The sequence below is a fragment of the Neltuma alba genome, unplaced genomic scaffold (genome assembly GCF_004799145.2).
Source record: "Neltuma alba isolate B1F8T4 unplaced genomic scaffold, ASM479914v2 tig00005790_pilon, whole genome shotgun sequence".
NCBI lineage: Eukaryota > Viridiplantae > Streptophyta > Magnoliopsida > Fabales > Fabaceae > Neltuma > Neltuma alba.
This window is the reverse complement of record NW_021634232.1, coordinates 52,234-64,668: the sequence shown is the minus strand read 5'-3', so window position 1 is coordinate 64,668 and position 12,435 is coordinate 52,234. Positions and strand designations below refer to the sequence as shown.

Here is a 12,435-nt window from a genome sequence, read left to right as displayed (position 1 = left end):
TAGACATAATTTTGTATTATTAAATTCATGTGCAAGAATTAATTAGAGTGAATTTAATCTATTTACAAAAAATTTAAGACAAGGAGTATTATTCATAGTAATCTTTATAATAGGTATACATGTCAAATATTTCTTCAAATAGTAGTTTTAACCAATACACATATTTAATAAAAAAAATTTAGAAAATATAACACCCATTTATTATAAATAACTAGTTTAACAAATTTCTTTAATCTACTCAAATTAGTGCAAGTATTTAGTATATTTTTCTAGGTAATATTACTAGTATTCAATAGTTCTTTAGTTCTATTTATAAGTCACCTTCAACATGTTTCATATAGATAAAGAAAAATCTGAAATTTCATTAACTCTCATTTAGAATTTAATAAATTTTTAATTTTATCCATATTTAATATATATTATACCTCATGAAAATAAAATCAACACAATAATAAATAAAATGTAAAATTATGTATTTATATCAAAAGTTTCTCTCTTTATCTTATAAATAAGACTAAAATATTTTTTCTATTTTTATTCTATAGATAAAACTAGAGAAGTATATTTTTTAAATTGGAGAAACAGTCGAAATTACTTATGATTTCAGGATCAGTGAATCTAAAATTGAAATTTGAAATTAAATATAAAATAGGTACATCCACTATGATGTCCCGAAGATTCTGTGTTTGAAATTCAGATTTAATAGCTGACATTTCCACGAGCACAGGATCTTAGAAACGAATCTAAAGTCGTGGATTAATGAGAGTTACATTATTATCCCTTAATACATCAACAATGCTAGCATACTATTATCACATTTACTTTACTTTTATTTTGATCATAAATATAAAATTTGAATTCATTTTTTTTTATGTTTATTTATTTTTTTAAAGTAGTCATTGTAATAATAATAATTTTAACCAATACACTTAATTAATAAAAATATTTTAAAAAACACAATATATATTTATTACAAATAACTAATTTAATTATTTTTTTAATCTATTTAGATTGGTCAACTAACTCTCATAATAAAATTGAAGTATATGAATAATACTATATTTGATCATAATTATAAGATCTTATTTACAGTTTATAAAAGAAATTTTATAATTAGGATACGAGGTAGTAAGTTATAAATAGTCAAAAAAAAGTTAAAAAGAATAAACTAATAATTTTTTTTAAAAATATAATTGTATTATAATTGATTGATATTTATCGGCACACCACAGGGAAGCTCGGGAAGTCACGTGTTTTCTCAGGACGAGCAGTCGAGCACGTTACGCGGGAAGAAGTCAAAATCAGGAAAGGGCGGTGAGGAACTACACATTAACTGTCTGCATTATCCAAACACGGCCCTAAACAGTAAATTCAATGATTTTTTTAAAACTTTTCTTCCCCTGCTATTTGGTATTCAGGTTTCAGGCTTGGCTTTCCCCGTCCAGTGTCTGACGGAGCACGCTGACAGCAAACAATATAAAAGGAAATGAGCTAAGGAATCCAGCGACAGTGTTGAAAGCGAAGACTGAGTAGTCCCGCGCTTTTCAGTGGGTTTTGTTCGGTGCATTCATTTCCTCTCTTTACCCATTTCTTCTCTCCCGCTTTGTGTCACCTTCATTCTTGGCCTTCTGCCGGTAAACTGTTCGGCGAAATGCCTGAACCATGCATTCCCTTACTGCTTCTGCTTACTTGCTTCTCCCCCACAAATCCTTCGCTGGTTTGAACTCTCTGCACTTTCCCTCCATTTTCTTTGTCGTTGATTCGAGGGGACGGAGGAGGGCGATGCAGTTCGCGACTTTGAATCTTGTGAAGGAGACTGGGTCGCTGCTGGGGTGTTCGGATTCTTTCAAGAAGGGGAACTGCCATAAGGGTTTGTATTGGGGTTACTCTGGGTTCTTGAGGAGGTGCAAAGACTGGGATTGCGAGGGAGATTTCTCTCTCGAGGCGGAGATTTTGGAGTTCATGAAGAATTCCAAGAACCCAACGGCGTTTCCAACCAAGAAACAGTTGATTGATGCAGGGAGGATGGATTTAGTCGATGCCATCATCAAGAAAGGAGGTTGGCTTGCATTTGGGTGGGATTTGGGTGAAGAGGCCGAAGAAGTATCCGGAGAAGTTCATGTCAAACATGAGAATTTGTTGATAAAGAATGAATGTGATGTTAAACAGGAGAGCAATAAAATTGAAGGCGCCGAAATTTGGGGTTCTGGCCGAGTTTTTCGTCCTGTTACCTATTCTCAAACAGCTGTATCGCCTGATAGATCAGTGTAAGACTTCTGTTTTGATGCACATTTTTCATTAGCAGTACTGTTGCATAACCATAAATGTTTGCCGCCCGAGCTATTGGGAGTGGTTTAAGGACCCCAAAGCCGGTTATGATGTTATTCATTTAATTTCTTGGACGTAAGAGGAGCAAGAGAGCCTTGTTGCTATTATAAGATTTGTTACAAGATTCTACGATGCCATTCTTTTCCTTCGCCTAGTTGCTATTATTTAATGCGTGCATTAGATATGACTCTTGAACTGCTAGTATAAGGTTTGTTTTCTGTCTGGCAGAGAAATTGCTGAGCAGTCTGGTATTGAGGGTATATTGAATCGACTGGAGAAAGAGAGAAATGGTATTTTAGGACTTGGGTTCAGACCCAAAGAAGATAATGTTTCTTCATCTGGACAAAGTGAGGATAAGGACGAAAGTCATCGTAGATCTACTATAAATTCAGTAAGTACTTTTACTCCCTTATGATGCCTTTTATGATTCTATGAATCATGTGAATCAATATGTCATATGTCAATACTAATTATCTGTAGATTCACGAGCTCTGGGATAACTGAATGTTTGTAATCCCATTATACGGAGCACATACTTTTAATGTGTTATCTATGATGTATGTTAACTTATCAGTTGAGTTATAATACAGAAAAGATGAAGCTCTTGCTGACTGCAGGTGTTTTCCTTACCGCCTTTGTTTGCCCTATAATAGATGACTTCTTGTCGCTTTCAAAATAATTTTTAAAATATTTTGCTTTTCTACTATATCTAAAGGTAGCAGCTGACCTTGACAAAAGCGCTAAACCTGCCCGAAGAAGCTCAAACGGCAGTCCTCATGGTGGTTTCCCAAGCAAACTTGGTGAGCACAGATCTCTAACTGGTAATCATGATTTAAGAAACGCACTTAAACCAGATATGTGGAGAAGTTGGGTTATTAAGAGAAATGGTTCCTCATTTGAAAATTTTGAAGGTAATCTACGTGAATATTTTATGGGCTGTGTCCTGCCTTAGTCAAGAGGATCAACTAATGTCTTTGTAATGATACTAATAGATGCTGAAATTGCACCTAGTGGAACTGGTCTAGGAGCTGGGGTCGATGTTTCAGGAAATGATGTCTTTGAAACAAGACAGCTAGCTGCTACACCTATAAATAGAGAGGCAGACTCAAGTCCTCCTGGTGGGAAGGCAAATTACAAGGAAATAAAAAGCCGCATCCAGCAGCTTGAGTCAGAGTTATCTTCTGTACTTCAGTCATTGAGGTCTGGTGTGGATGAAGTTGGAATACAGACGGTGAGTAGCCAATAATGGTCACTTGACTCTGAATGAACCCAGCCAAACTGGGCGGAAAAAGTAAAATAGCACAATTATACTTGTTTTGCTCTGGTAAAGGCACCTTTTTTATGCACCTTGATCTAATATTTATTTTAGAGATATGGGAAAATAAAAAACTTTTATGGAAAAGTGAACGAAGGTAAAGCTTTGTTGCCATTTTTCTTATCTGGAGAATAGAGGCGAGGGAAGCTTGTTGCAACTTGCCTTTGGACTGATAAAATTTCATAAACCCAATCAATTATCTAAGGATATTATCTGTTAATTAATGTCATCCGATGATACATTATGTTATAGTATATTTACCAAATGAGGATTATTATTGAACTAGAACAATTTGTGCTTTTAGTCAAGTTTATGTAAAATCATGACTATCTTACTCTGATGATGAAAGAATTTTAATCTCTTTTCCTTTTGTTGATATGGGCTCCTTTAAATTCAATGAGCCTAAAGGATTCTGGTCCTTTTATAAATTTATTTTCATTTACTGTTGAGAATAACACAAATGGCTCTCCTTAGGATGTTATACTAATCCTCATTCCCTGTGTATATTCTTCAATAGGGCCCGGAAAGCTCTTCTGATGATCTACATAAGCTTTCTGATGCCTGGGAATTCCAGGAAAATGAGATCTTGAGAGCTAAGGATAGACTGCGCTCAATTCGTGCTAAATTGGCTGTGTTAGAAGGAAAGATGACACTGGCAATAATGTATCAATAGATTCTATTCATTTCATTTCATGTATCTCCCTTTACCCTATATTGACACTGACAGCGCCGCATTCTTTCCTCCCAGGGATGCAGATAAGATAATTGAAGAGAAGCAGAAGAAGATTGATAATGCTTGTAGAGCTTTAAGATTTCTTAAGACCACTTGTGTGGTTTGGCCTAATGCTGCCTCAGAAGTACTTTTGGCAGGATCGTTTGATGGTTGGTCCTCCAAGGTATGACCACTTTCCGTGAATATTTTCAGTTAGATTTCAACTTTCAGCATTGCCCAATAATAGATCCATCAAAACTCCTTCTGATGTGACCCATAACAAGATGAGCATGCTTATTTGCACTTGACAGAACTGCTTGAAGTAGTGTTTTATAAAACTCTAGTTTACATACTTTATCATTTTCCAGAACTATATTGTGTCATACCAACAAATGTACTAAAGAATAGGGGCATGTTTTTGTGGTACAGACATTTTTCAAAACGAAAAGAAAAATTGGTCATGATTTGTGCGGGACCTCCTTGATTACCTTGTCTAGATTATTTATAATATTTTATCAATATGTTTTCTATGGTGCTCTTAGGTTAAATTCCACTGATTACATGTCTGTTATGTATCAAAATTTTTATTCCTCTTTTTAAATGTCAGCCCCAATATTGTGTCGGACATGATTTCAAAGTGCAATGACCTTGTATTCTGGTTCATTAAATAACTCAGCCTGCCCTATTTCTCAAGGTTGATGTATGGCTTGAGGCATGACACGATGCTAACCTGGCATGCGAAGTAATTTCGGGATATGAAATGCTCTTTCTCTGGATACCTTTCAGTTATATATACTAGTAAAATGCATATTTATAAAATTAGTGAACATTCTATTGTAGAGAAAGATGGAGAAGTCAAATTCTGGTGTCTTTTCTGCGTATCTACAGTTGTATCCAGGAAAATACGAGGTTAGTTGTACTAATTTATTTTCGACTCTTCCTCCATTTCGGTTGATAAGAAATTTTTTTGGAGAGGTTTCATGTGTCATAATATAAGATGTTTTGGAAAAGACAATCCGTCATTAATGACTTTGTTCCAAAAATGCCCTTCATTAATCAAATAAAGTAGGAATTATTGTTGAAGTAAGGACATTTTGGGAAGTATAATATACTTTTCTTTAAAAAATTAATTTTTTTAATTATGTTTATTGAAGTTTATTGGTTTTCACAATTTGCTCCAAAAACGTTTTATAAATTGAAATGGACGGAATCTATTAGGGCCATACGATATTGTGTCAGGTAAGATGTGCTTAGCGGGAATCTTACCGTTTTCCCCCCTGTTGCAGATTAAGTTCATTGTTGATGGCGAATGGAAAATTGATCCCTTGCGTCCTGTTGTTCATAATAACGGCTACGAGAATAATCTCCTTATCATTCAGGAATAATGATTCTTTTAAGTGAGCATGAGGCTATATTTCTTTAATAGACAACTGATTAGATGCACTAGGCTAGTCTTCCATTGATTTTCATTTGATTGACTCATGTAAATAGTAGCGAGCAGCTCATTGATTCTTTTAACTTGGAGGTTATTTGTTGCCGACTCAAGTTGAGTGTAACGCTTCGAGAAGCCAATTTTTGACTAATAAGCTGAACTCCTTCAATAATTTGGAGTTAAAGGCATTTGCGCATTTGTGCTTTCTTGGAGAAAGTTTAGTGCCTTAGTTTTGCTGTTTTAGGTGGTATGCAATTGAGAACGTTTTCTGTGGGGAAAGTTTAGTATAACAAGCTGAACTCCATGTTCAAATGGAGCGTGTTGATATGTTTGTGCGTGTATATGTGTGCGTTTAATTATATTAAATGATAAAAAAAATCAGCTATCTCATTTGAGCAACTGTTATTTCATCATGGACAAGATTTTAAATCTATGCCGTACATAGATGTAAAAGGTAATAAAAGTTGAATATGTAATAGATGTTAGATATATAAAGGCTACAAAAATGAATGGAATGTCAGACAAAATAAACTAGAGTAAGAAAAAGAATAAATGAACGGTAACTTTGGCAAGACATATTTATATATTTATTTGTTTCCTTCTCGCAAGACATAGTAACAAATTTTTGGATTTTCTGTCCCATGTCATAGAAAAGAAGAAAATAGTAGACGCCAAAACTATTTGTGCTAAACAATCTGGAATGATGATTAGAATTTTTAAAAATAGTTTTTCAATCATAATTTACTAGGTATAGAACCCTTGGTCTCCAAATATCTCTAAACAAGCATTAAACCCCTAGTCTTCATGGCAAGGATACATTCCAAAACTTTCCTCAGGATGAATCCATTATACGTAAGAGTTGAAGATACAGAGGAAGCTTCATATACATAAAATAAAGAGATTTCTCTTTCACGATCTCTTGTACTGTTGTACAGATCAATTCTTGCTTGGAGAAAAGAAACAAATGAGGTTCAAATCTTCAGTGCACTTGAACAAAATGTTTTTGGCGCAATCGAGCCTGATTCTAAAATATCAGCTGCACCGAAATGGATATATCTTGGAACTGCCATTGGCGGTTTAGAACTAAAAAATCAAGGTAATGGATCAAAATTTCTTTTAAATCTGCATATCAATCTGGAGAAGGGTTAGAGGGCATGGTTACAGCAAATGTGAAGCCACTCCCACAGAAAACTCTGATTGATTCTGCCTCATTCAATTCACAGCCAAGACTTACTGTGAGTGGACTTGTTTGGTCACAGGCATCACCCAAGCCAAGCTGCCCATGCTCGCCCCAACCCCACGTCTTTATTTCTCTATTCTCTGAAAATTAATCACAAGAAACAAGTCATTATGTTTCTGCAAATACAATACTCAGAAGAAGTAAAGAATATAGATCTTGCCAGTGACTATGGCGGAGTGTTCAGCTCCAGCAGCTTCATCAAGAATCTTTACTCCGTCAAGACCCGAGATTTTCTCCAGATTGGATTCTTTTATGTTCACTACAAGAATTCAAGAGGAGAAAAAAAAAACAAACACATTTAGAATAATTCAGAAACCAGAAATAACTGCCACAAAGCCAATATAAATCTATAGTACAGTCACACTTCTCTGTCAGTGTCACTGTCGACTGTCTTGCAGAGGTAAAGAAAGGGACTTTTCGTATATAGATTGACGTACCCTCAGGTGTGTATGAGTTAATAATAAAAAATAATAACTTCAATATGATCAAAACCTTTGAATCTTGTACGGCAAACATTTTTTGACAAGACTGTTTATAGGCTGATTCCATTCGACATTTATGCAAAAGCAAGTACATGAATAATGAGAATGCCTTTTGATGCATAGGTACCGGGTGATTGCTTTGCTGAGTTCAAATTCTGAGGATCTGTAAGCACTCCAAGGTGGTTGCCACCAAGCATAAAGCCTTCGCCTTCACCTATACAAACATTTCAACCATGAAAACATATCTCTCAGATAAGGAGGCAACAAATCAAGGGAAAAAAAGGAACTAAAAAGTTTAAGAAGCCCGAGAAATACCAGTTAAAGCTAAAGCATGGTTCCATCCAAGAGTAGCTTTGGCAAATCTCAAAGAAGAACTTAAGCGTTGAGGAGAGTGAGCATCTGCAACACCTTTAAATCCTCTTCCCCACAGGTAAAGTAGCCCATCAACTGATTTAACAAAAGTCATAGGGAACACAATGGGTTTACATGAAGAATGCGTTTATGTGTGTGTGTGCGCGCACGCGTAACTTGTCGGTCGTTCAACTCTATTTTCTACCTATATCAGGTTAAAGGGAGGTTATGGATTTACCAGATATTGCAGCACTATGATCTCCATTTGCAGCAATTTCAACAATTTCCTTATCTTCAAGTTCACTAATAACTTCAGGTAAACTGATGGATTTGATCTTATCTCTTGAGATACCCAACTGACCACGCTTCCCAGATCCAAATCCATAAACTTGATTCATCGAACTGCCTGTATCACAATGACCCTTAGTAGTTTAATCAAGCGCAACATATATAGTAGTTGCTCAACTTATATATTCCTAAATTCTTAAATATTTAGAATTAAGGCCACCTATTTGTGTTACTAGATATCAGTCATCACTCCCATGAGGAACAAGAACAACACAGACTCCAAGAGTGCAAATAGATTTAGTTCTAAATATTACATACATATATATATATATAGAACTCTATAATTATAGTTCTACAGCATTAACCAAATGAATACCTTTGAGCAAGACAAGGGAATGGCGCATGCCACAAGCTATCTGAGAAACGAAGCGATCAACAAAGCAAGACACTCTGAAAGGTGAGCAGCGAGAGGTGTAATCACCATGCCCAAGCTGACCAAATGAGCCGTCTCCACAACTGAATAGACACCCACCATCTGAAGAGAATCAGAATCATAGAACAAACCACAATGAAACTTCATTGAGACAACACCAGACTAGCGAAAATAAAACTTCGAAAAGGAGAAGAGACAGACAACAGAGGAGGGTACAAACCTGAAACAAAAGCAGAGTGGCTCCAACCAGCAGAGACATGGGTTATGAAGTAGTCATCCAAGGATGTCACAGGCTTCGGATTCAAAACATAATTAACAACCTCTCCTTGGCCTAGTTGCCCAGAACTGCCCCTCCCCCATGTCAGCACCTTCCCTCCTTCAATGCACGATAGAAATTTATGTGAGCATAAAGTGTTAATCTTCTAAATATTTAATAAATTAAAGGGAAATAATTTAGGAGCACCAAATAAAACTTGGCGAGTGAGTGTATAATAAAAGAAACAGGAGGGAAGGGAGGAGGGCACCAGAGGTCAAGGCGATGACGTGAGCACCACCGCAGGCAAGGGAGGAGATGGGGGAAGGGACGGACGGAAGGCGGAGGAGTTGCGGGAGGGTGTGGTCTTGGAGGCTGCCGGTACCTAACTGGCCGTCAGTTCCAGCACCCCAGCTCCAGATTCGCTGTGTTTCTGCTTTCTCCTTTTCTTGTTCTTTTTCTTTCCGATCGTCTGCTTCCATCACCTTTCACCGGACCACCCTGCTTCCGAATAAATATACTTTGACCTCAGGTTCTGATCAAAGAAGACTACTACAACTTCAAGTCCGCATCTAGGCAAAATCGTTTTCGGTTAATGTTCCCCGGCTCGAACTCAACTGTTTGAGATAGCGAACTGCCCAAGTCTTCGTTTTCTCTTTTATTCCTAAATATCTTTTAAATTATTATGATTTTTTCTATTTGCACAGCTTATCTTTCGCTTCTTTACTAGTTAGAATTTTTTTTTCAAGACTTTTTTAAAATGTTTTTCATATTCAACTCTATTTTCCTCAATATTTATTAAAAAATAATTGGTGTTTGAAACTTGGACATAAGTACTGAAGTTAAGTACAAAATATATTACATACGTATTGAAAATATTGAAGTTGATATAAATACATTAATTAAAATTAAAAATAATAAATTTTAAAAACTTTAAAAATACAAGCGTATTTGTTAGAATTAATTTTTAGTTTTCATTTTCTTCAATACTCAATTTTAAATTTTTTCCCCCAATTGTTAGAGCATCCTTTCTTATATAACGGAGGAAAAAGATTCTTACGTACAAGCCTAGTGGAACAGTGGCGGATCGATTTAGAAGGTAGCATTTTGAAAAATATATCCCGACATGTAAAATAATTTACTATTTGCCACATTTAGGTCGGAAAAATGGAAAATTTCCTAGCAGGTTCTTAGTTGCAACGCAACAGCGCCCAGTTCAACTCTCTCTCTCTCTCTCTCACAACAATAACAACGAAAACAACTTATCCCATTAAGCGGATGTGCCAGACTTTTTTCCTCTGTCAATTGTTTACTAATGACTGGGAGAAAGTTGGTCACCTCTTAAGGCTAAAAGGACGAGGCGGCTCATTGACGCTCCTCTTTTTATTTAAGAAACAGATATTAATGACAATAAGATAAGAGGTGGGATCAAACGGCAAACTCCCATTTATAAGAGGAGCTTACATGTTAGCAGATTACAAAAACCATTAACTCATTTACGCTCCTTTGAATCTGCCCGAGCTGCACGTACAGCCTGCAGGAGGGGGTTCAGTTGTGCGCCTCATGGAGGACTTGAGAAGCAAATCACTTGGCATTTTGTTCCATGTTGCTGCTTCGCATATCAAACTCTGCACCGGACATCAAATGGAAGCGTCTTTGTTCATTAGTACGCCCATCTTGCTAATCGTCACCACTAATGGCGCAGCCAATCCTCATCAAATGCCTCTTTACGACTGTATCTCAAGACACACTATAACAGTGACATGTACATTCAACAATTGCCATCTCAAACAAATATTTGCTGCAAGAACACAATCGAAGCAGAAGGCACTGCAAATTCGCTCAAATTTGCAACACAGCCGTAGCATACTCACAATGTAGAATGAGCTCAAATGGTCCCTTTACTCTGCTGGATGCTGCAGCAGAGTAAAGGAAAAACTTTAGTCTTTTTTTTGGTCCAAAAAGGAAAAACTTTAGTCTAAAGCAAGGTGGTGTGCACACTCACAGGTGCTGATTACTGTTCATCCATTGCCCGAACAGCCGTGCAAAATGTTGGCGGTTCCCAGTATCAACGTAAAAATTTAAAAAATTAGACTTACCGAGACCCAAACCAGCCTAGAGTAAGAATTGAGGCAAAAGAAACAGCGTATAAGAAATCATTCCTGCCAACTTGCTGGATTAAAATTTGCCAGAATCATAGAATGACGTTGTAGATCTCGAAATACATTATAAGAGGGAAACCTCAAATGGCAATACCAGATCTATAAACAACTCTCCACAGCGGACAGAGGACTTGAGACCTTAAACAGACAAACCAGCAAAATCTATTGCGCTTTTAGCTTTCACGAGTTACTTCCCACTGAGAACAAATTAAAAATATACATAATTCCTAAGGCTAATATATAAATAATTGTTACAAACTAGAATGAACCCTAGGCTACAGAATATCATCATAAGCCACGATTTCTCTGGCCCGGAAAGGCACGTCTCGACTTGAGCTAGACCCACTATTTTTGGGATTCACCATAGCTGAAGCGAGTTTATTACCTCTTCCGTGCCTTCTTAAAGGTATATCAGCCCGCACAAGTTTTGACATCGACCCTTTCTCCTTGTTACTATTACCTACTCCTTCCCTCCACATGGCCAAAGGATCAGTCGCCCACAATACCTGAACCTGTTAATACACTTCTCTTAGTCTTCAATTTCCAAAACAATTACTCAATTAAAACCCCCCCTCCTCCAATTAGACGTGAACGAACGCAGAGAGCTTAATCATTATTACGTTCGAGGGTTAAAATTTGTCAGAAAGTCCAACAATTTGTTCGAAAATTTGCTAGTTAAACTTGATATTGCAAAAGCTTGTGCATGAATTTTGACAAATTGAGTTTCCAGAATCCGGATTAGGGGAGGATGATATTGGAAAATTCGTTTTTTAGGTTGAAATCAGAGCTTCTTCGAATATGCATCTTAAGAACGGAGCATGAAAAGGAGAATGAAGTACCCTTTTGGAACTGATAGTGATGCCGAAAGATGGGTCAAGTGCAGCAGCCATAGCGGCATCGGCAGATTCCTTGGTCCGAAAGGTAATGTAGCCCACTCCGTCACGGTCGATGCGGATGCGGGAAATGGCACCGTAGATCTCGAATCGGGATTTGAGATCGAGAACAGAGCAGTCTAAAGGGAGACCCATAACCACCACCGCGCAAGGAGGCGGCTGCCTTGTTGCGTGCTTGTCGGCGCCATCGTCAGCGGTGGGCTCCGGAGCAGGAACAGGAAGAGGTCGACGCCTCTTGGGCATAGAGTGAGGGTACGGATCGTGGCGGGAAAAGTAGGGTTTCTCTCGCTTGCGGCTCATGGCGAGAAACTGAGATTCATCCGCCCGCCGAAGAAGATCCTCCCACCAAGTATTTCTCTCTTTATTTACAAAATATTTAGTAAAAAAAATTACAAATAAAAACCCTATAATATATGAAATTGCAATTTAAGACTCTTAATTTTGAAAATGGTGAAGAAAGACTCAATCCCATATTGTAAATATAGAATTAGTAAAATGTTTGAAAACCCCTTAGCCAAATTGTAATTTAGTTTACTGAAATTGTCA

At 36.8% G+C, this 12,435-nt stretch overlaps 1 protein-coding gene and 1 pseudogene across 1 annotated transcript; one reads left to right on the top strand and one right to left on the bottom strand.

The window, feature by feature from the left end:
* The first annotated feature begins 1,446 nt into the window (after positions 1-1,446).
* On the top strand, positions 1,447-5,983 carry LOC114748751 (protein PTST homolog 2, chloroplastic). Its single transcript, XM_028937204.1, has 8 exons — positions 1,447-2,267; positions 2,557-2,719; positions 3,044-3,239; positions 3,321-3,559; positions 4,161-4,306; positions 4,392-4,539; positions 5,196-5,264; positions 5,642-5,983. Exons 1-8 carry the CDS (start codon positions 1,663-1,665, stop codon positions 5,738-5,740), a joined length of 1,665 nt encoding a protein of 554 aa, XP_028793037.1. The 5' UTR covers positions 1,447-1,662; the 3' UTR covers positions 5,741-5,983.
* A 586-nt stretch (positions 5,984-6,569) lies between these two features.
* On the bottom strand, positions 6,570-12,204 carry LOC114748753 (ultraviolet-B receptor UVR8-like; annotated as a pseudogene).
* Between the last annotated feature and the right edge of the window lie 231 nt (positions 12,205-12,435).

Excerpts from the sequence above, each read along its gene's own strand:
- LOC114748751 (XM_028937204.1), top strand. The coding sequence starts at position 1,663 with ATGCATTCCCTTACTGCTTCTGCTTACTTGCTTCTCCCCCACAAATCC. Across the intron at positions 2,720-3,043 it reads GTAGATCTACTATAAATTCA|GTAGCAGCTGACCTTGACAA; the intron begins GTAAGTACTTTT and ends CTATATCTAAAG. Across the intron at positions 4,307-4,391 it reads AAGATGACACTGGCAATAAT|GGATGCAGATAAGATAATTG; the intron begins GTATCAATAGAT and ends CTTTCCTCCCAG.